This window comes from Grus americana, chromosome 12, assembly GCF_028858705.1.
Source record: "Grus americana isolate bGruAme1 chromosome 12, bGruAme1.mat, whole genome shotgun sequence".
In the NCBI taxonomy this organism is placed as follows: domain Eukaryota; kingdom Metazoa; phylum Chordata; class Aves; order Gruiformes; family Gruidae; genus Grus; species Grus americana.
The window spans coordinates 2382924-2404176 of NC_072863.1; the positions used below are offsets into that span (position 1 = coordinate 2382924).

Below are 21253 nucleotides of genomic sequence, written 5' to 3' on the forward strand. Positions count from 1 at the left end.
GCTGACTGGACGCAATGGGATTGATGTCTAATTAAAAAAAAAAATAAAAATAATCAAGTTGAACAGAAGGAAACGTAGGGGGCTGTAGCCCCATCAAGTGCATTAACCGTCCCCAGCAAGGCTGGGTGCTCCCACCAGGTGCTGCTGGAGCAGCTGCTGGTGCCCCAGGCACAGTCTCGTTGTCCATCATGTCCAGGAATTTTTCAGACCCTCATGGTGACGAGCACATGTATGGGACCGCGCCAAGGAGAAGGGAAAGCTCATTGCATGGAGAGACGTTTTGACCTTGCAAACTCAATTCCTGTTCCACAGCCTAAGAATTTGGAAAATGTTTGGCTGGGCACGTAACAGCCCATGAGGAGCCAAGGCTGGGCACCAGCACTGCTCTGCCTCAGCCACGCAGGGGTTTTTCTGCCAATGGGACCGAGAATTGCTGAGGACACTTTCCAAATGGCAAACAGCGCTAACCTGCGAATACGCATTAGCATAAATACAGCAATGCCAAATACAGCTGACTGAAAAGGACACACATAAATGTGGGAGTGTGCATTAATCTTCTTTTAAAAATACACGAGTGTCCACTTTGCATTTTAATTTTATGCAATTGCAGTGCAGTCTGCAAAAAAAAAAAGTCCTCACTTCTGGTGTGCAAACTCTTGTCTTCACCCAGCTTCTCCAAGCATTGCCAAAGCTCCCCCGTCAGTCGTGTTCAGCTTTGAGATACAGATCACAAGAATAGACGGCAACTGATTTTCCTTGTCACTTCAGACAGGTTTAACCAGTGTTACATGTTAGTTAAACAGCAACTGATTGAAATGACACTTATTGAAGATTGATTAGGTGATGGATATATTGCACTTTGTATTTAATCAACCATTTTATGTTCAATACAAAGAGGTCATCTCATTGCAGCAATCGTTGCCTGCGAAGTAACCAAATGATGGCGAGATGGATATATGTCATCCCAGTTCAAAACCATGGAAAAAGAGTCAATGTGCTGGGCTGCCCAGGGACAGGCTGGGAGAAGGTCAGTACATGTAGGTATGGGATGAGCAAAGGTGATGGGAGGGTTGGCCAGAAGCACCTATGTGCAAACGCATCGCGGTAGCTGGGATTGCTTCCAGCAAAGATGATAGCTAAACGCGGGAGGGTGAGTAAGTGGCCGGGAAGGGACAGTGCGTGTTTATTCATGCAGAATTACGGGGCTGAGGAGGGCTCGTTTCCCAAGCAGCACTGCCGAGAGGGCGCAGGAGGAGTGGAGCTGCTCCCCCACGGGCACGCCAAGGGTCTCAGTGTCAGAAGGATTTCTCCTCTCCTTAGCTGACTAAATAACGTGCTTGGAAGAAAAGGGATGGTTAAGCAGGCTGGAGACATGAAGCATATTTTCACTTCCCTGAAAATGGCCTTTGTACCGCAGCTGTCCCATCAGATGCACTTCCACTGCTCCCTGTTTGAAGGCCACGCAATGATGTCTCTGCCGGCGAGAGCAGCGTTCAGCCCTGCCGTGAGGACTTCCATCTCGTCATACTAACATCAGAAGGCATTCTTCCATTTTAGTGACCAAGATGTAAACCAAACCTTTGAGACAACCTGTTGGCTCTGTCCTGCAGCTCCCTCTTGCCTTGCTTTCCCACCATCTGCCCCACCATGCCAGATGCAACAACATCTTCTGCCCTCCTCGCACTCTTGCGCCGAGCAGTCCCGCTCTAGCTCTAATGGGGCTGCGGTGACTGTGGATGAGTTTGGACCTTGCATGATGGTAAGTCTGCAACCTCTCCCAACTTTCCTTTCTTCACATGTTGATGAGGAGACTCTTACGGGCAGGGACCTCTTTCCTGGATCCTACCAGATGCCTCACGTGCTCGCCGTCAGGTTAAACAAACAGCAGCTCTGCCCCTCTGACAGTGAGAAAGAGAAGTCTAATGTATTATTTAAAAACTATCCCAGCTTGCAATATTTAAGAAAGAGCAATGCACAGGGTAGAGTAAATTATTATAATTTAAAGTCTATTGTGCTCATAGAAGAAGAACGAGCACATTCATCAGTCCATATGCCTCAACAGGTGGCTAGAAGTGTAGTCAAAATTTTACCAAAGTCTCTCCAGTTTCCCTAACCAGTGTGCAGTTTCTCTGCAATACCCATATGTGTACGGTTAAGTTTAACTATTAAATTGATTCAGAAATTAATTTGGCAACACAAAATCCCACAGGATAAGGAAGTCAACATCTTCATCTATCCCCCTTTTTAGAACAGGTCATGACTTAGGCTAAAGTTGGAAAATCAGAACTTGAATTTTTGCTGTAATTTAAATTTCCTCCCCCAGACTCCTGGCATGTCACGGGAATGCAGCTATTGCCCAACAGAAATTATAATTTTCCTAGTCTGGCATCCTGTTCCTGGCAGTGATCTGCAGCAGATGCTCCAGCAGAAGACAAAAACATTAGGAACCAAATGGCAATGAAATTCCATGCAGGAATGTCCTCATCCCCATGAGACACTTCTTCCAGAGCAGGCTTGGGCAGTGGGAGGGGTATGGATGCTATATAGTCTGCTCTTCTGTGGCATGAGAGAGAACATCCTTCTGCAGCTGCATAGCAAGATGCTCTAGGTATATTGGTATGTACACCTGGTTTTAATGCTCCTTGTCTAGGTAGATGTGAACCTGCCTGATTTAAATGTGTTTGCATGGCATGATTGCATCACTTGTGAGAGCAACAAGATTTTAAGAGATATTTAAGAGATATCACGCACATTTTAATGTTATTGCTTGGATCTCTGGGGCTGCTTTGTGTGAAAGGTGCGATAGCGTTTTGTTCAGAGGCAGCAGGAGACGCATATTCCACAAGTGCCACTTCTATACTGCACACGGCTAACGGTGCGCAGAAACTGCAGACTCCACGACACGGTAAAGATCTTCGAGTCCTGACCTGCCCATGCCATGCACAGCCTCTCTGCTAATCTCATGCACAAACAGGGTTTTAAAAACTCTCCAGTGGCCTGGGCAGTTCTGCGTCGTTGCCACTCGTGACCTACAGACGCTGCCTGACCGGCCGAGGCTAAGGGCTCTGTGCACCGCTCTTCTGAAATGAACAGCCATATGTTTATTTGGAAATCTTCCTGCTCTGTCTCAATAGCTATTTGTCATGTTCCCTAATGCCACAGCTGTTTGGTTACACCAGGTCATCTGCTTTTATTAGTCCTGTTCCCACCACCCACTGAAACTCACACCAGCCAGGAGGAGATTCTTCTCCGAGCCCAAAAATAGCGCTTCTCTCGTCCCCCTCTTCCAGTGACCCTGCAAACTCCAGCGTTTTCCTCCTCCTTTTCTGATTTCCAGTTCTGCTCCCTACCTGCTGCCCCATGAAGGCTGGAGTAGCCGCTCTCACAGCCGGGATCCTCGGCGGCACCGGCGTGTTGCTCTTCCTCATCGCTTTTGGGACGGATTACTGGCTTCTGGCTACGGAGACCTGCGGCGTCTTCGAGCATGGGAATAGCACCCTGCGGACCAGGGAGGTAAACTCTGAAATCTTGCCTTGCTTCAGGAGAGAAAGAGTCGACTTATTTAAATAATTTGCTCTAAAGGGAACACAAATACTTTTAATTTGGGTGCTGGCAGTTTTTAATCTGTGATAATGTTTATGCTCATCGAAAGCGACCTGCTAATGTAAAACGTCAGCCTGAGCTAACTTTAAAATCCAACCCAGCTTTTCCATAGTATCTAGCGTTTTGACTGAAGTGCGTTTAGGAAACATTAAGACAGCACCTCTGTAATCTGGCAGATATAAACATTAGGGAATGAAAAGCAAAAACATAAGAGCTTTACTTGTTGACAGCATTTGCCTCTAAAGACAAAAGATATCTCCTGATATTTGCCATTAAAAGATTTCTCCCTCAGTTATTTCTTCGTTTAAACGTAATTCAAATTTTAAAGTATAGGATTTGGCAATCATTTACATCTGAGGTGATATGACTACAGCTCAGGTGGAAAACAAAAGCAAACATCAGATGCAGAACAGAGTAGACAGGAGTTCCTGCCCATCTAACAAGAGGAGGCCTATATATTTTAAAATTAAAACCTATATAGGATTTTAGTTAGCAGAAAATGTGATTTTTGAAGGACAACTTGGTATTTTAGTGCTAACTGCTTACTTGCTTCTAGATCCTTTCAAAAGTTTGACTTTAGCTGCACTTGCTATTGTCTAACTCTTCAATGAAATAACAACCAGATCAGTTCCTTGAGCCACCCACTCTTCAAAAATGTTTTTGTGCCGATCAATGTGTGGTTTCAATTACAAAATGACAGGAAGATCCTTGTTGTGTGCAGACTTTTTGTTATTTCAAAGTTCAATCCAATTAGATTTGATTTTTTTTTTTTTCTGGTGTGGTGAGTCACGCTGGGTAAGCGTCATGATGCCGGCAAGAAATATTTTCTTTCATTTCAGAATCCCATAATCAAATGTAGGACACTGTTTGCTTGAGTCATGTTTCCAAATGACTTCCTCTATTGAAAAAAATAATATTTAAGATAGAAAAACTGCCTGGCAGAAGACACTGTCTTTGCTGTTTAAAGCAGCGCAGTAAAGCCCCGGAAATGGCAGAGTCACGGACAGAGGAGCGTCGCTCAGTTTTTGTGCACTTGGGAAATGACAACGTTAATTGTTCCAGATTTTTGCTTGTGCTGTTGTCTTTGAAATCAGAGAGACTAGAGACGTTGCGCTGCACGACGTGAACAAGCATCTCAAACGTTTAAGATACGCTCTTGGCCAAGTGTTAGGGTGCCTGTCAGCAAGGCAGAGCGACTTCAAAAGCGCCGGGCAGAAATAGGAACGGCTCTTACTCTTTCCTCTGAGCTATTTTATTTCTCTTTCAGACACTCTTTCTATTATTTCTATTTCAGTTACCGGTTGTGTACAACGGTCTGTGTTTTTTTACCTTCTCTGCCCTTTCTTAAACTGGCAAATCCTGTCCCTTACAGATAAGGATGGTCTCGAGTATCTGCCAAGCGGCGATTAAACGTGCCGCAGACGCACCATGTCAGCAGCCAGCCAGCTGATGAAGTTTGAGGGCTGCGTGTTGCTGTTGTCATAGTTAGTGTTTTACCCTGAAAGTAAAAGGAGAATCAGATCAGAGCTCTGGAAGTGGTTATAACTTGATGCATAAAAGCCTTGAGGCGAGGAAGGTATCTTCTAGGAGCTCCCCGTTGAGTCCCGTCTCCTTTCTCTAGTTCGCTCTCTATGGAGTTTCTCCGTCCTCCGCAAAACGTAATTTTGTAGCAGTCACGCATCCTTTACCAAAGTCTATGTGATAAAGTTAAATTTGGTTTTGGTTATAGTTTTAATAAGTTTTTTGGTAAATAGTCCGTGACTCAACTTTGCAATATCCTCCCTTCTGGAAAGACCTAAACCTTGTGCTCGTGGGTCTGGTCTGGGGGTTGAAGTAGACTCACAAAAAAGGAAAAATTGTCAACATCCCTATTGTGGCCTGTGAGAAGACTGGTGTGGGCAGAGTAATTTGTGTCTCACATAAATTTAGCATAACTTCCACTGGGCTCAGCAGAGAAAGAGAAAGAAGGAAACCTTTGGGCTGATGATTGGGAATGATAGAGTTGGACTCCGGGGTTAAGCCAGACCTTAAATGGATCCTGCAGAGCAGCAAGGTTATCTGAACTGTTGCATTGCATCACACCTAAAATTACTTACCTGGTAATCAGCTTGCTTTGTACTGGTTACAACAGCAATACCATTTACTTAAGGAAAGCGTTTAAGAAGTGGGATACACCCAGAACGCTCTGCTCCCTGACATGCCTCCCCAGCTCTGGCCATCAGTGGTTTAAAGGTTTTAGAGAAAGGAGAAGCTGTTTTGTGAAGGTCTGCAAGATGATTTGTTATCAGAATATTTTGTAGCTGTGATATGGCAGAAAGTCAAGGGCAGCAGCTGCCTCTGCGTTCCCCAACCCCTCCAAAACCAACTCCAGCAACAACAAACAAAAACTCCAAAAAACCATGAAAGCAACAACTCTCTAAGCAAAAAATACACACTTTCCACCTTTTCACCATGGTCACCCCTGTATCAGCTTGGGTTTTCATTCCTCCGCAGGCTGAAATGCCGACAGAGGTCAGGAAGGAGATCCTCACTTTCCACCATGAGGGCTTCTTCTGGCGGTGCTGGTTCTTTGGCAAGGGCCACCCGGAGACCATCTGGACCTTCTGGTACAGTGAGTATGATGCCACCACACCATATCCGCAGCATTCACTCACAGTTTGAATTGCAAACGAGCGCAAGAAGGGCTCCCAGGGATGAGGAGATGATTGTCTTTATTTAACTTTTTTTTTCATTCTCATTGTGTCTCTCTCTCAAAAGCAAACTTGGCTCGCCCTTTCTGTGCTCTTTTTTTGACTTGGATTTTTCTCTCAGAAGGTTCTTCACAGAAATGTAGGAATCTCTTGATGCCATTTAATATACCACCTACAAAGTCTTATGGAGTGGCTGGTTTCCACCAGCAAGGACAACTCTCCCCCCCCACCTCTTGATGTCTGTGTTCCGCTAAGGTCTGCTAAATTTGAGCCCACACCTTTCCTGGCCATTGGCATTGCTCTTCTGTCAGCGTTTTCAGCCATCGGGGTGCTGAGCGTGCCCACCTCCCACTGATTTCAGCACAGGGAAGGATGGATGTGCATGCGTGTGGTCTCCCTGGGTGCTCAGGACCTCTAGCAGTGGGCACTGGTGGGCCATGGAGAGCTGTAACCACAGGTTTTTATGCTCTTCAGCACACAAGACGTTTATTTTAACATCTTGCCTGTTTTGCTTTTTAAGGTCATTGAAATTACACGTATGAACAAACAGAGACGGATGCAAAATCTTTTTTTTTTTTTTTCCTGAAAGCACATTCACTCTTCAAAAAAAAAAAAAAAAAGAGAAGGTGAAACCTGTTCTGAGACACCAGTTGGTGCTGACTGGTGGCCCACATGCAGCGAAGTGTGGGGTCTTGGCCCAGTGAACCAGGTGCTCCCACCAGAAAGAGCAAAGGAGTGAGACCACCCCACAACACGCCTGGCACCAGCCCCGCCGGTGTCCGAGCCAGCATCCAGCTCGCCTGCATTAATGCACAGTGGGTAATTAGAGGACAGCCTTTCCCTGGAACGCCACAGCCCCAGACGAGTATTGGGGATAAAATAAAAGAGATTTTAAATAAGTTCTGCAGAGGTTTTAACCACCGCATAGACCCTGTGCTTGCTGGTGCTTCGATCAAAGACACTTAGGAGTTTCTGGAGCAGCGTGGTCATCTCGTAGGGCATTTGGCTGCAAATAACGCAGGTTCCCATGACAAATTTACTCCACAGAGATTAAAATTTCAGATGACTTTGCTGTCCCCCAGTCCCTGGCCTGTGTTTCCCGTGCAATCTTGCAGGAACAGTTCCTGCCACCGTTCAACTGAACAACATCGGATTTTTCACACAGAAATTTTTTTGATAAAAAAGGACAGGCTTGAGAGAGGGAGTTTGCTATCTAATTACATTATATGGAAATACATGATATAATATAATGTTACCTGAAGTAAAATGACTCTTTCTGATAACTGGCAAATTTGTATTACTTCTTTAGGTATTTATGATAATAGGATTGATCATGGCAAATTAATTTGCTGCTCTCATGGACGTAATAATTAATTCAATAGGTATTCCATAGTCAATTTAGCATGAACTAATGTCCACCTATTATAAAGTGTTCCTTTGAGCTGGGGAACATATTTAAATAAGTGGCCAACCATTAATTAATTCATTTAACATTCATTCTATTACCGTTAATCATGATAAGCCTCAGTGGTATTAATATTGATGGGGCACTTCCATTCTAATTGTGCTTTCCCTTCTCACAAACTGGAGGTCTTGTAAGGTAGCTTGTTTTGGTACCCAAATACTTTTGCCCCTTCCAGGTGGTCTGACACATTTTCTGGAGGAAAACAGAGGTGGGATTATTTACACTGATTTCAGCTGCTCCCTCTTTCGTGATTTATGTCCACCTCAGACTCAGGTTATGAAGATGGGAAGATGTACGGGGGAGCAGTCTCAGATCCTGTCATGTCTCCTCTCTCTCATCATTCTTCTTTTTCTTTTTTCTTTCTAACCAGGATTTACTATCCTTCTATACTCCCCAGCCTTCTGATTTTAGTGAGGGTTTTATAAGTTTTGCCGAATAGTACGTTGCCATCTGAATACTATAACCGTGATTTTTGCAGAAAATAAAAGCAAACAGGGATTTGTTGTTGTTGTTCTTTTTCAGCCAGCCAAGCACACCCCAAGTTCTGCATGCATGGCTACCTCTTCCCCATGCCCATCGCTCTCGGACCTTTCCCCCATCCTTCCTACGACACAACCGCAGGTGGGTTTCTTCCCTGCTCCCCCAGCAGCTCCTTTCCCAAGCGATCGGGCAGAGATTTACGACGTGTGTCAGTGCTGTGGTTGTCCCGCTGGAAATGCACGTGGCCAAGCATGGCCGAGACTTTTGGAAAGCTCCTTGACAAAATGGCCTTGCGTAATTGACTGCCCCAAGCCGTGACCACGTCCAGATGTTCTCCTACATCTTCTGTCCTCCAGAGCCAGCCATGCCTGGCCATGAGCCATGCACCCACCCGCCGGTTCTTGGTGCTTACTCCTATGAGCAAGGGAGGATGCTAGATCCAACCTCTCCCTTCTCCCACCTTCTTGCTCGCTGGCAGGAGCTTGGAGGCAAAGGGCTTCAGCCCCATGGCCAAATCCAGACCCTGCGGGCAAGCAAGAAAAATAATTTCTCCTGGGCTGCAGGCTTGTGGCAGCCCAGTGCTGACTCGTTTCCAGAGTCTGGCTTCCTGGGAGGACTCCAGTGTTGATTTGTTGCAAGACAAAATAAACAAACACAGGAAAAATCAGTTAAAGACCAAATAGTTAGAAGATCCACGTGACTGGCTTATTTTTAATACACCGAATATGACACAGTTGGAGAGCTCTCCTTTCAACTGGTTCCCTTTTTATTTATGTTTCTCTGTATTTTCAGAGTTCTTTAATGAATCAGCTGCTGTTAGGAATTTTAATTTGCTAAATTGGTGGCAGCAGCTAGAATTAATTCAATGATCTTTTTTGAAATGAATTGATTTCTTTAAATAGTGTGCATCACTCTGCGTTGCCTCTGGGGATCTGGGGCAGGCATACTGCACAAACAAACATCTTGACCTTTTCCTTAGCCTTTAGCAGTACCTTTTTTATTTTTATTTTTTTTTATGAGGAATTAATTTTTTTAAAAAAAAATATTGTCAGTAGGAGCATGTGAGGGAGAGCAGCTAGTTTCTTTTGCTGTGCTGTGCAGGATTCCTGCCTTGGGGAACATGCCGTAGTGTAAAATGGATACGAGGGACCTGTCGATGGTAGAAGGAGGAGCCCGTTGCAGGCTGCGTGCAGCAAACAAGCGGGTTAAGCGATGGGATTTTTCTGCTTAGGAGAGGCAGGCATGACGTCTAGTTTCTGAATGATCTCGCTGATAAACACACTATTTTTTTCCGTACTAAATAAAGGGCCCTGGAGGCATCTGTCCCTGCCTGTCAGCCCTTGCTTTGAAACCCTCTCCAGCTGCCTCTCAGAAACGGCCTCCGGGACGGGAAGGTGCTGGGGACGGGCTCTGTGCGGGGGCTGCGCCCCGGGGTGCTGCGGGGCTCTGCAGGCACCCACCCCGCTATGATCCCCGGGGAGACGGGGATGTCTCAGCACCCACGTTTTGGGCTCCTCTGCTGCACCAACGCCTCCGCGAAGCACTCGGGCTGCTGCAGAGAGCAGGCGCTTCTGTCGTTAACGCTCATTTTATTTCAAACCAGTCCATCCTCGTATGCAAATGCTGACAAAACAGGAGGCTGTCCAAGAAGAGGGGTCCTCCAGCTATTACCTGCTCCAGAGATAATTCTGCCTTATCTGCATCCTCTTAGCCTCCCTGAGAGAAACGGGTGACGGGAGGTTAAACATGAAAATGAATTCTGTGGTTTTGGAGAGTTCAAGATACTTATCTCTCCCTAAGTGGCTCTCCTGACAAAATGGTTTCAAATGAGCAAAACGCATCTTCTCTGTATCATTTTTCTTTCAAGTGTGAATCATTTCAGCATTACCCATTCGCTCGTGCTCGGCTTAAATCTCTTTAACTAGCACTTCTGAAAAACAACAGGCAGAGCGAGATGCGGTGGTCTGAGGGGATCAGATAAATCAGGGGAAGGGGGAGCAGGGTATCAGAGGGGGTCTGCCTGAAGACCACCACCTGTGGCCAAGGTTTAGGGCAGTGACTGGAAGAGACTTGGCTACCGGGAGACTGAAATTAGTGGGCTATGTCCCATCCTGTGGGATGTGATGGATGCAAGCTTGCTCGGCTCCGGCTGGCGTGGTTGTGTGAAGTCACAGCAAAACCCCCAAATTCCGTGGGTGAAGAGGCAGCTGCTCTCTTGCCCTGTTCTCTTACATGGAGTCAAGCAAAGCCCTTAATGGGGGAAATCATGAGCTCCCGTTTTTCCCCGCAGTCCTGCTAACAAAAACCACCTTTATTTTAAACCGGGAACCTGGCACCTCCTGTAAGTGTTAATTAAAATGGAACAAAGATGTGGTCTGATTCCATCTCTCCAAATTTTGCTATTTTCTTTCCTTTCTTGCCAAGCTCTTCCATCCCCCACAGGCACAGCTAAGCATGGTGTCCTTTACCCTCACCCCCTTTTGTGGCGTGCTTCCCTGGCAAACCCTCCCACCCCCTTGTTCTCATTCCGATCCCATTATGTAGGGCACGACATTCAACCTGAACTTGCACCGGTTCCAGGCACGTTGCACCCATGCCGCGGCAGGGAGTTAGCGAAACAGGAGCTCCGGCTCTGCCTAACACAAGCAGCGTCGTAGGTTATCGCTTATAACGGTGCTGAAGCAGGAGTTAAGCGTGGACTGAAGAAAACTGCTTATCCTCTCTTTTCCCCTGACTTTACTCTTTCTAACCGTGCAGTGTACAGAGGCTTCTGGACGGCGTTCATCATGCTGGCCGTCGCCGCTGGGCTGGTGGGAGGGCTGCTGCTGGTGTGCGGCGTGCCCTTCGTCAGCCCCCGGTCCTACAAAGTTGGAGGCGGATTCCTCCTCACCTCGGGTAAGCGTCGGGAAGGGGATATGGCCAGGGCAGGAACGCAGCGGCCGTGCTCCGCTTCATGCTGGGAAGTGGGGGGAGGCGCTGCTGGGGGGGGAGCATGGGGGCTCTGATGGGAGCTGCGCTGACTCAGAGTAAATGATTTCCCTCTTCCCCTGCTGGAATTAAACCTCTATGCTCAGTCAAGCTTTAGCAAGATAGTCCTTAGTCCTAGGGAGGCTGGGGTTTGGAAAAAATACTTCCCCCCCCCTCCATGCAACCCAGAGGAGCAGAGCGTTTTATTTTAGTAAAGTCCGCAGCTGCTTTAACCCTGGGCAGCAATCAGCCACGCGCTCTTCCCCTAAGTCAGTCTTTGCGTTTGGGCCTCTCCTCTCTCTGCTGTTAACATCTGGTAGAGCTGGAAACCCGCTGAGCGATGAAAGGCATACCCGGCGATTCAAAATGGGAGGGCTGGCTTAATAAAACCTGAAAAGATAAAGTGGTGGCACAGCAGGAAGATGAATTAAAAATAGGCGTTTATTCATTATTCCCACTACCATTACAAATGATTCCACTGAATTATCACTTGGGCTTTTTCCTTTTCTGTATTTGAGAAGGAATAAGTGGCTTAACTAGTAGAAATACTTGAATTATAACAGTGACTCAAACTCAGAAAAAAGCTTTTTTGCGAGTCAAGCGGCTGGAGCTCAGCTGAGCCATGCCAAGTGAAGAACTCCGTAACGAAGTCAGGCCTTTCTCTGAAAAACAACCGCTTAATTACAGATCCTGCACCCGGTCCTGCTTCCTCATACACGGCATGAATCAACCACGAGCCGGTGTCTTTGCTCTCAGTTTGGGCTTTGACTGGCGCCCAAGGTTTTTAGGGCTGAAAACATTCATGAGAATATTTAACAAGAAAGGTCCCAACACCGATCCTGGAGGAGCTCCACCTAAACACCTTCCAATCTCACCATGCCCTGCTATTATTACCTTTTACTCTTTTCCCCCTGTTATTTAGCTCCCCATCCATTTCAAAGCTCCTCTCCTAATCCGTGTCTCCTCCAGATGTACTAATAATTAACCATGCGATGCCAGCTGAGCTGCTTGTTAAAAGGAAGCTAGATGGCATCTATCTATTTGTCTAAAACCTCTGGAAGGCACTGAATCGATGTGGCCCTACCTGCCTCCGCTAATTCGCTTTGCATTTTGTCCAATTTTCCATTTGCCTCTAGGTCTTCAGTTATTGAAGTGAGGGCAGCAAGCCTGTGGGTATCTGCTTCTCTCTCTCTTATAGAGTTTAATAAATGCTTAGTTGGGCTTAATTTTTCTAAAAGAAAATTTTACACACATGGATTTCATTTGGGAATGCAAGACGGCTTGCTATTGGATCTCCATCGGGTACCAATGCCTTCTACGGAGTAGTGACGGCCGCTTGACATATGTGTGCATTGAAGTCATCTCTTCTTCTCAGAGTAGGGCCAAATATTTGAATCCTCTCAGATGTGACACTCTGGCTACCTCAGCTGAAGACCTACTTCTTCAAAACACTCAACTTTGAGCCCAAGTGGAAAAACTCAGATCGATCACCTTCTGACACTGGCCAGATAAACAAAATATCACGCAGAAAAGGGTGTCGAGTAATATTGAATCACTGTATTCCATTTTTTTCATTGTTTTTGCACTTTATTTGACTACTTCTTGATTAAAAGGCTGGGGCATAGAATTTGACACCTTTTAGAAGAGCTGATTATGTATCACGTAAACCTCTTGGCATTAGACAAAGATGCTCCTGTTTAAATTGAAGTTTGTATTAAAGCAGTTTCAATCTGAACAGCAATCATTGTTATTAACTGTCATTAGGAGGAACGAGTTCAGCTGGAAGATAATTCCTGCTAAATTTTCAATTTAAATGATAGCTAGGAGAATGCAATATTTTTTTTCAGCAAAGTTTGCTGAGAGTTTCAGCTGATCATATTTTATTTTTTGGGGGGAGGGGTATCCTGAACCCAGAGCTCTGGATCCTTCTTGGCACTGGCTTCCTGATGGATTCAGGATGCATCCCTCCGTGGTTATTTTTTTGTTATCCCTTCTAAAAATATTTTGCATGATTCTGCTAAGCAGCAGGAACAATAGATTTAATACAGCTTCAATCCCTAGCCGTTTCCTTCCTTTGGATAGTGGGATGCGGAGAGACGACATGGGAGAAAGCGCGTCTTGTCTTCTAATCATGGCCCGCGGGTCAGTGTTAATTAACCTCCCTCGCAGAAATGATCTCTCCTTGAGGAAGTGTGAAAATGCTGGCAATTTGTAGAGTGGGAACGTGGTCTGGCAGTCGGATGGTGAGATGGGGCACCACAGCTGCAAGATGCTCCGGCCTCTCAGGGCATCCTTTACAGGCAACTTCATTCTGTCCATAAACTCCCTCTGCCTCTTTTGGTAGCAGCCCACGCTGAGGTCATGAAATCACGGCCGTGGTTAATCGTTGCAAAATGATGCAACATTTGCCACCGAAAGGCTCTAAAGAGATTATTGGTGCAAACGCACTCCCGAGCGCATCTATGGAAAACCAGCCTGACGTGATCTCGAGGAGTTATGTGTGCCCGTCCGTCGCCGGGGGGAATTCAATGCCTAACGGTGAAGATTGTTATCGCTCAATTAGATCCCTTTGGGTTTCCTCTCCGAGATGCCTTTTATTTACTGTACTTTCAAGAGGACAAATCTGACCGTCTGCCAGCTACCGTAACAAATGTAGTGCTCTGTGGGTGGCGTTTCCGAGACCCCTTTCAAAGGACCGGAGACATCCCCCTTGATTTCCTCTGCTGAGTGACTTGGGAAATACAGCCGGAGCCCATCTGACATTTGCTGCCGCTTGCATTTGCACATCTAATGCCCCAGCTGAGCAGTTATCCTTGCCAGCCTGCTCCCTAAAGCACCCAAATTGCATGAGCAAATAGCCGGAGTGCTGCTTTCCTCCTAACGTTTGCCAGCTCAGACTGAGCTTCGGCGCTTGCAAGGGGGAGGCAGATACTGCCTGGTGACTAATGGTCCCCTTGTTTCAATAGTCAGATGACAATACGATTAATTATCACTACAATGTCACCGAGAGGGCCGGGTGAACGCTGCGCTGCAGCTTCTGGAAAATGTTTGAATTGCTGAGACAACTTTGCTTGTGCTCCTCAGTTTTCTGTGCCTGTGCTCCTCGGTTTTCATTTCCTTTGGGCGCTTTAGTGACCAAGCCTAGAAGCGAGCGCACGCTTCGTCCAGACCTAGGGCACTCACTGAGCTTGCTGTGCTGCCCTAAGGCGTTCGGACCAGCTGCATGGCTTTAGGCTCAAGTGAAGAAAAATGACCTGAGCTCAGGCTGGTGGCTTGCTCAGGGGTGAGGAGGCTGCTCTGGAGGCAGCGGACAGGCGAAGCGCGAGCGTGCGGTGAGTTTTCAAAGCGAGCGATAAGGATGCGTGCCCCAGGTAATGTTAAACAACCTCGAGAGGAGCTGGTGGCCAGCTCGCCTTGCGCTGGAAAGCACAGATACGTGACGAACCATGTACAGTCCACGCTTCTTCCAGCCGCTGTGGTCCCGGTGCTGGCTCTGCAGCATCCCCACTTGCGTGGCATGCACGGGGATGTGCTCGCAGCATCCCACCGTCGCGGGGGATGTGGGCCGTCTGTGGCCACGGGCCGTTTCCAGCGGGCAAAGGCAGCACAAAGCCTCTCCTCCGCTTTCGGAGCCGCGTCGTGGTCCTGCCAGAGGACACGGTGTGTGCTCGGACCAACCTGTTCTTCAGCATGAGCTGAACTCTTTAAAAAAAAGGGCCAGCCCTACGACCAAAAGTGCTGAATTTTGTGCTTAGATTCCTCTTCCCAAATCAAGCGCCTTGGCAACCTCGGGCTCCCCACGTGCAGTAAAGGCTGACAGTTATGGAAATGCAGCTGAAGGTCACCCCTCCATTTCCTCGTTATTAACATCCTTAAGAGGCAACTAGTGAGAAAGGCGAACGAGTCAAAGTTCATTTTTCTCGTAATTAGCAGATTACACGAAAGTTCACTAGCTTCCACAGAATAAGAGTTAAAGATTGAGTTCACTCACCTGTCCCTACAATTAGCAGCTATAAAGGTGTCACAAGGATATAAAGTGAGAGAAAAAGGAAAAGCCCGACTCCAATTTACTCACAACGAAGGTGCAGCTCTCCTGGGAGGGGGAGACGGAGCGACGGGGTTCCTTGTCCTGCAGTTAGTAGTGTACGAAGGAGAAAGATTTAATACCCCACTTCAATTTTCTTGCAATTAGTCCCTCCCCAGAAGATGCCGTTGACCTCATCAGCATTGAGACGGAGTTTCGCAGTTAATTTTTTCCATACCATGCTAATGAACGGAGGCAAAGAGGGAAAAGGGAGGGAAAGAGAGAGATCACTTGGTTAATTTTCCAGTGGTAGAAACCACAGGGATGCAGAGAGGAGTGTGGGGATGGTCTGGTTTGATGAGGTCTTCACTTACACTTACCCAAACCCAACACACGTCCCATGTCTCAGGCGTGCGTGCTGATGCCGGGCTCGTTCCTTGGGCAGAAAACTAGATTTATTTTTTTTTTTTTTTCAGTTTTTCATTTTGCTGCCCAAGGCGGGAAGAAATCTGTCTCTACATAAAAAGCGGTTTAGGGCTGGCAGGGAACGAAGACGTCTTTCTGCTGCGGCCGAGTCTAAAAGGCCCCAAAAAGAGGTGTTAAAGTGACACTTGTTCAAAGGATGAAAAATCCAAAATAAAATGGCATTTTAAAACACCAATGCCAAACACTTGCTTTGGTAATATGAGAGTGAAAGCCCCTGATACCCTCATTATGAAGAGTCTCCTAATGTCTAAAATGATGACAAATTTCAGACAGTTTCACGAATGCTTGTGATTGATTGCTCCAAGTAAGTGTTTTTTTTGCTGAACAGTTTTCAGTGCGCTGCCCCCCCTGCACTCCCACCGTCCTCCTGTGGCTCCACCTGCCCTTTCGATTTTCTTTTCTCGCCGAGGAGACGGTGTAAATCCCAGGGACTCCTCGCCACTCGGCTGTAATTATTCCGGGGAAGAAGGCTGCTTACTTTACATTTTCTTGTCATTTTCCCAGAGTGTGAAAACGTTCTTAATTTAGAAGCCGTGGTCGTGTCGTCACCTCCAGTACCTGTTTAATAATAAATCCTTCCGTATCGACACTCGGTGCTTCTCCTGGCGAGCTCGGGGACGGTGCCACCGGCTCACCGGGCTTCCCCGCACCCTCCTCACTAAGAACTGGTGGGTTTTAATTTGATTTCCTCCATAAATGAGGCTAAATTGTCCTCAATGCAAACCCCCTGCTTATTTAAAGAAAAGTAGGAGATTTCAAAAGTACACTAGCGTACCCGTGTCCTCTGTCCCGCCGGGGCTCCGTTTTTATTTGCATCTCTTACGGTAGGTATTATAAGTTAATGAAATAGAAATTGATCCTTAAAAGAGCACTTTTCAAGGTTCAGTTGCTATCTAATTAATTTAATTTTAAATTACATCAGTAATAAAGACTTAATTGCCTTCTTATCAATATATTGTATTCTGTAAAGGACATGTGACTATTTAAACATGCAATCGTTTTCTTATAGTAGAATAATTGGTATTTTAATCATACAACTATCATATTAACTGTAAAATATTTATTTGTGCACTTAATTTCAAGTGGTATCAAAATCTCAATGAACATGCAAATGTTACAACAGCTGCTATTTAACTCCTAGCCTGCCTCTCCAGCAAACGTCAGGACTTTTCCGTGTAAGGGAGAGCGGCTTGGAATAACAGCGTGCGGTGACGGAAAGTCTAGTCGTATGGTTACACCGATTTTTTGATTATTAAGAATCAACTTGCAGTCTTAGGGTATAGGAGGCAGTCTAATAGACGCGACAGCTTACGATGAGTAGCTTCGACTTGTATGCAACATGTAGCGAGGACCTTGAACCCTCTGTACCTTCACACAAGTCTCGGTTTTTGGTACAAGACGTGGAGCGGAGGTTTGTAGCCGCAGATGTGCTTATAGCCATTATAAGCAGAAACACAGTTAAACACTGAGATGTTCTCTCTGGCCGAGGGTTCGGTAACCACCATCGCTAAGCGGATACATCAATGTCAAGCTTTACCCGCTTCCTTTGCTTAGCACGGGAGTTGGATTTTTGTAGTGTATAAGCTGCCAGGAAGAATAATTAAATATAGTATAGGCTACCTTTGATTTAAAAATTGCAAGGGGAGAAATTAAATCCAGCAGAAGCCACAACACATCCGCAGAACTGCGTGGTAACTTGTCAACTAAATTAATTTCGAACTGTTCACTTCTACTATAAAAATATTATAACCTGTGATGTATTTCTTTCATATGTGTGTGCGTATGTGCATATATCTATATGTTATACAGCACCATTTAAAAATAGCGAGCTTCTAGCTGTGAAGTAGCAAGATCAGATATTACTGACATGCTTTCAGATCTGTCATCACACCGTCACTATTTAGTTTTAATGTATGTTGACTTTAAAATGCACTATATATATTTAATGCGACACAGTAAATAATATTGGGGCCGCTCTAGTTTTTGTCATCTGCTTCATACGGGGGAGCCAGACCTGCCGCCTCCGACCACCGTCACTTTGAATTTTGGGGAAAGGAGGTTCCTATTCAGGCACCGACCCCCCCAAACCCGCTGGGGGCTGCGCCAGGGCCGGGAGGTGCCTGTCGGCCACGTGCTTTTCAGATGTGACCGAGCTCTTCCTGCAAACGCTGACCTCCGACGGGTATGCGTCTGGAAATACGAGATGGCGGGGTCTCAGGGGAGAGCTGCTGTTTGGGTCGCAGCATCCTGCAAGGCTTGGGAGGCTCCGAGGAGAGCGGACGCTCTCGAAGCGAGATGCTGACCAGACTTGCGTGTGAGCTCGGCTCTCCTCCCGGCTGGCTCCAGGGAACGGCACAGGAGGTCTCGCTTGCCCGTGTTGTGCCATAAAAAGACTTTCTAGCCTCATGGTATAAGCTGTTTGTTATTTTTTTTATTATTCTGTTATTTAGTAGCCCATCTGAGATTGATATCTCACAGCTACATCCCTTTTCCACTCTATTATGTGTTATTTCTCCGCAAAATGGGATCGTCTGTACTCCTTGCCATGTGTTTTAATACTTGGTTGCACAGCTCGGTTTCGGGAAGGGTAACACAAGCCGTGGAGACGATCTGCCACGAGCTGCAGCAGCCGCTCCAGCGTCTGCACGGGCTCTGCTTGCGCTGGTGCTGGGGGTAGCAGGTTCGCTGCTAGATAACACTTGCCATCAGCAGGAATGATCCACGCATGTTTGCATTTCTGGTGGAAATTGGATGTGACACTACTTGGAAGGGTAGGGGAAAAAAAAGGAAAAAGTAAGTCTTGGTCTCTCCTTCTCGCTCATCTCAGGCAAATTAAAAATAAAAAAAGGCAAAACAACCCACCTGGGTCCTCCTGGCAGGACCCGGTCACGGTGGAGTGGGCTTGGCTTTCATGGAAACCTGCAGAGCAACGTCGTGGATAATAATTCTGCAACGCTAAGTTTTGACGCAAAGGACCTGCCAGAATAGGTGGAAATCTGTTGCAATCTTTTCTCGATTTTATTTCTGTGTTTCTTCATACGCAAAGAGTAACTCACCTTTGTCTCTCTTTCCAGGAGCCTTATTTCTCCTGCTCATATTTCTCTTCGTGATGTGGAAGGAGTTTGCCGCTGACTTTCAGAAGTACATCCTTCTGGAGAGAAGCGAGATGTGCACGGACGACGTACCCGTGCACGTGTATTATGGGTGGTCGTTCATGTTCGCCGCAGCGGGGGTGCCCCTGGCTTTACTTTCCGGACTCCTCTTCTACCTGATCGGCAGAGACATCATGGAGTCTCTGGAGTAAGACAAATTTGGAGAAGGCCTTTAAGAAAATTGGTGATGCTCGTTGTAATGAAACATACACAAGTTTTGATCCTTTTTGTAGCTATAATTGTCAGCGTAGGTGCATGATTACGCTCGCTCGTACATGGAGGCAGGGATGGAGCACTGAGCATCCAACCCCTGTTAGTCCAAAACCAGCCCCAGCTGAACATCCAGCTTCAGCACTTTTACACTTTGGAGAAATTTAGACGTGTCTATGGGTTTTGCATCAGTTTTCTCTGCAGCCCAGGGAAGAGCCTTCGCTGTGAAAAACAGCTCCCGTGGCTGTCAACGGAGCCCCGCATCCGTATTCAGCAGAGCTGGAGTTTTATGGCGTTCCCAGCATCCTTGTTTCTTGTAAAAGGTAATCGAATCTGGCTGTGACGGTGTACGCTATAATGTCTATTTCTGAAAAGCAATTAAGGATGATTTTTTTTTTTTTAGCTGGCTCTAATTGACGTCAAAGGACAACCATTTTAATGGGATGTCGGGAAACATGAGAAACTTTTTTTTCCTTAAAAGCCCTGATTCTGAAGATAGAAATGTACCTGGACCTAACCTAACTTTCAATAAGCAAATAAACCAGTTTCTGTGGCATAAAACCTAACATGAATTAATTAGTATTTCTTTACAGCATCACATTACTGTGCGTTTAATATTTTCCCCAGACGCAGTGTTGTGGAGATTCGCAACCCAAAACCCGAAAGATGGTCAGAGCTGGGGGAAAGGCAGTGGAAACACTAGCATTGATATTTTTTATTTTGTTTGTTATGGTAGACCCTGTCAGCTGGCTCAGCGTGGGATCTTCTACAGACGCAGCACAAGAGTCAGCCCCCAAAAGACAAATAATACACCATTTAGATATTTTTAAATTCTTGCCATCGCTCAGGTGTACATTGTCCGACGGTTTGCAGTGGTCCCACTTAAATCAAACGTCCTAAAAATGCACACTCTTCTCACAAATGTCATAGTCTGTGCTAAACATATATCTCCCAAGCTTTATGTCATACTATTGACTCAGTATAGTTAATTACTGATGTAATGCAAATCTCTTCTAGAAAACAGTATAGGAATGTTTGCTAATGCTCTTCCTAAAATATTATTCAAGTCTGGCATTTCTTTCCTTTTGGAGCAAGTTCTAATTATTCTTTTACAGGATTCATGGCATACGTAGAGGGAGAAATTGTAATTCCCACATGTAAAGATTAGTTCTTTCACATGAATAACAGGCTTGGTCTACAGTTCTTAAGCAAAATCCCCACTGTTTTCCATTAATAGAATTTTTTTTTAACAGAATTGGTATATACAGGTAAAAAAATCATGTCGGTTCCCTGCCCCCCCTCCAGTGAATAGATTTTCCATGTATTTACAAATACACAGATATTTCAGTGTTTTATTTGGTCATTCTAAACTGTTTTTCTCATGATATCTCCTTGGGTTATGCCTGTGCCCCACCAGTTCTTCAAGTGATAATTTCTCACTATAAATTCCCTTTGAATAATTTTTGTCATTTAATTATCTATTCAGTGTAGAGATGAACACTTATGGTCACAAAGAATAAAAGTATATAATCCAGGAGCAGAAGAGGTCAAGATTTACAGTCACTTGCCTTTCACTGATCCCATAAAACAATCCAAGCATGCAGAAATGATGATCGCATAAGAGACACCAGGGCAGAAGAATGAGAATGCAGCAAGAAATCCATCAGACTTATTGATATCTGTGAAGCTGAGGATCCCTGAAGTTGTGAATATAGAAGTGAGTTTTATATTATAGAATGAAATATTTATTAACTTTCTCCATCTGTTCTTTAAAAAATTTAGTTTAATGTCATCAAGGCATTTATGGAATACATTTAGCTTAATCATGCATTCGTGCCTTAGGGAGTAAACTGTCCCTGGGGACTTGCTCATTCTGGATCAGCTCTAGAACAAGCAATAGTTTAAAACTCCATCATTCTTTTGAAAAACACATGACTTCTTTTTGAATCATTCTCGAATGGAGGTTTGGCTTTGGTTTTTTGTTTGGTTTTTTTTTTTTTTCCTTCCTTAAAAAAACCCCTCTGGTATTGAGCATACTCTAATAGTCACAACAATAAGGACACAGGGAATGAGATTATAGACCAGCATAGCTAAATTAATTACCTTCCCTGTTAAAATGCAACATTTGTAGCCAGCACAAGTGTTAACCAAACACATCATTTTGGAGGACTAAAGA

At 45.6% G+C, this 21253-nt stretch overlaps 1 protein-coding gene across 4 annotated transcripts; it reads left to right on the forward strand.

Annotated features, from left to right (window-relative positions):
- The first annotated feature begins 3223 nt into the window (after window positions 1-3223).
- LOC129212016 (transmembrane protein 182-like) lies at window positions 3224-19643 on the forward strand. Of its 4 annotated transcripts, XR_008579047.1 has the most exons (6): window positions 3236-3513; window positions 6097-6214; window positions 8281-8379; window positions 10996-11133; window positions 18790-19400; window positions 19481-19643. XR_008579047.1 is itself a non-coding variant. In XM_054839995.1 (5 exons), the coding sequence occupies exons 1-5, from the start codon at window positions 3361-3363 to the stop codon at window positions 15830-15832; spliced, it is 630 nt and encodes a 209-aa protein (XP_054695970.1). In that variant the 5' UTR covers window positions 3224-3360; the 3' UTR covers window positions 15833-18783. The 4 variants fall into 4 exon arrangements, 3 of the variants coding, with proteins under 3 accessions (XP_054695970.1, XP_054695968.1, XP_054695967.1); XM_054839995.1 differs by lacking the exons at window positions 18790-19400; window positions 19481-19643 and adding an exon at window positions 15706-18783 and having other exon boundaries at window positions 3224-3513; window positions 6097-6209; XM_054839993.1 differs by lacking the exons at window positions 18790-19400; window positions 19481-19643 and adding an exon at window positions 11893-12330 and having other exon boundaries at window positions 3224-3513; window positions 6097-6209.
- Window positions 19644-21253: the final 1610 nt, after the last annotated feature.

Bases quoted from the DNA above. Each gene is read 5' to 3' on its own strand.
- LOC129212016 (XM_054839993.1), top strand. From the start codon at position 3,361: ATGAAGGCTGGAGTAGCCGCTCTCACAGCCGGGATCCTCGGCGGCACC. The intron at 3,514-6,096 runs GTAAACTCTGAA...ATTCCTCCGCAG, and splicing joins GCACCCTGCGGACCAGGGAG to GCTGAAATGCCGACAGAGGT. The intron at 6,210-8,280 runs GTACAGTGAGTA...GTTCTTTTTCAG, and splicing joins GAGACCATCTGGACCTTCTG to CCAGCCAAGCACACCCCAAG.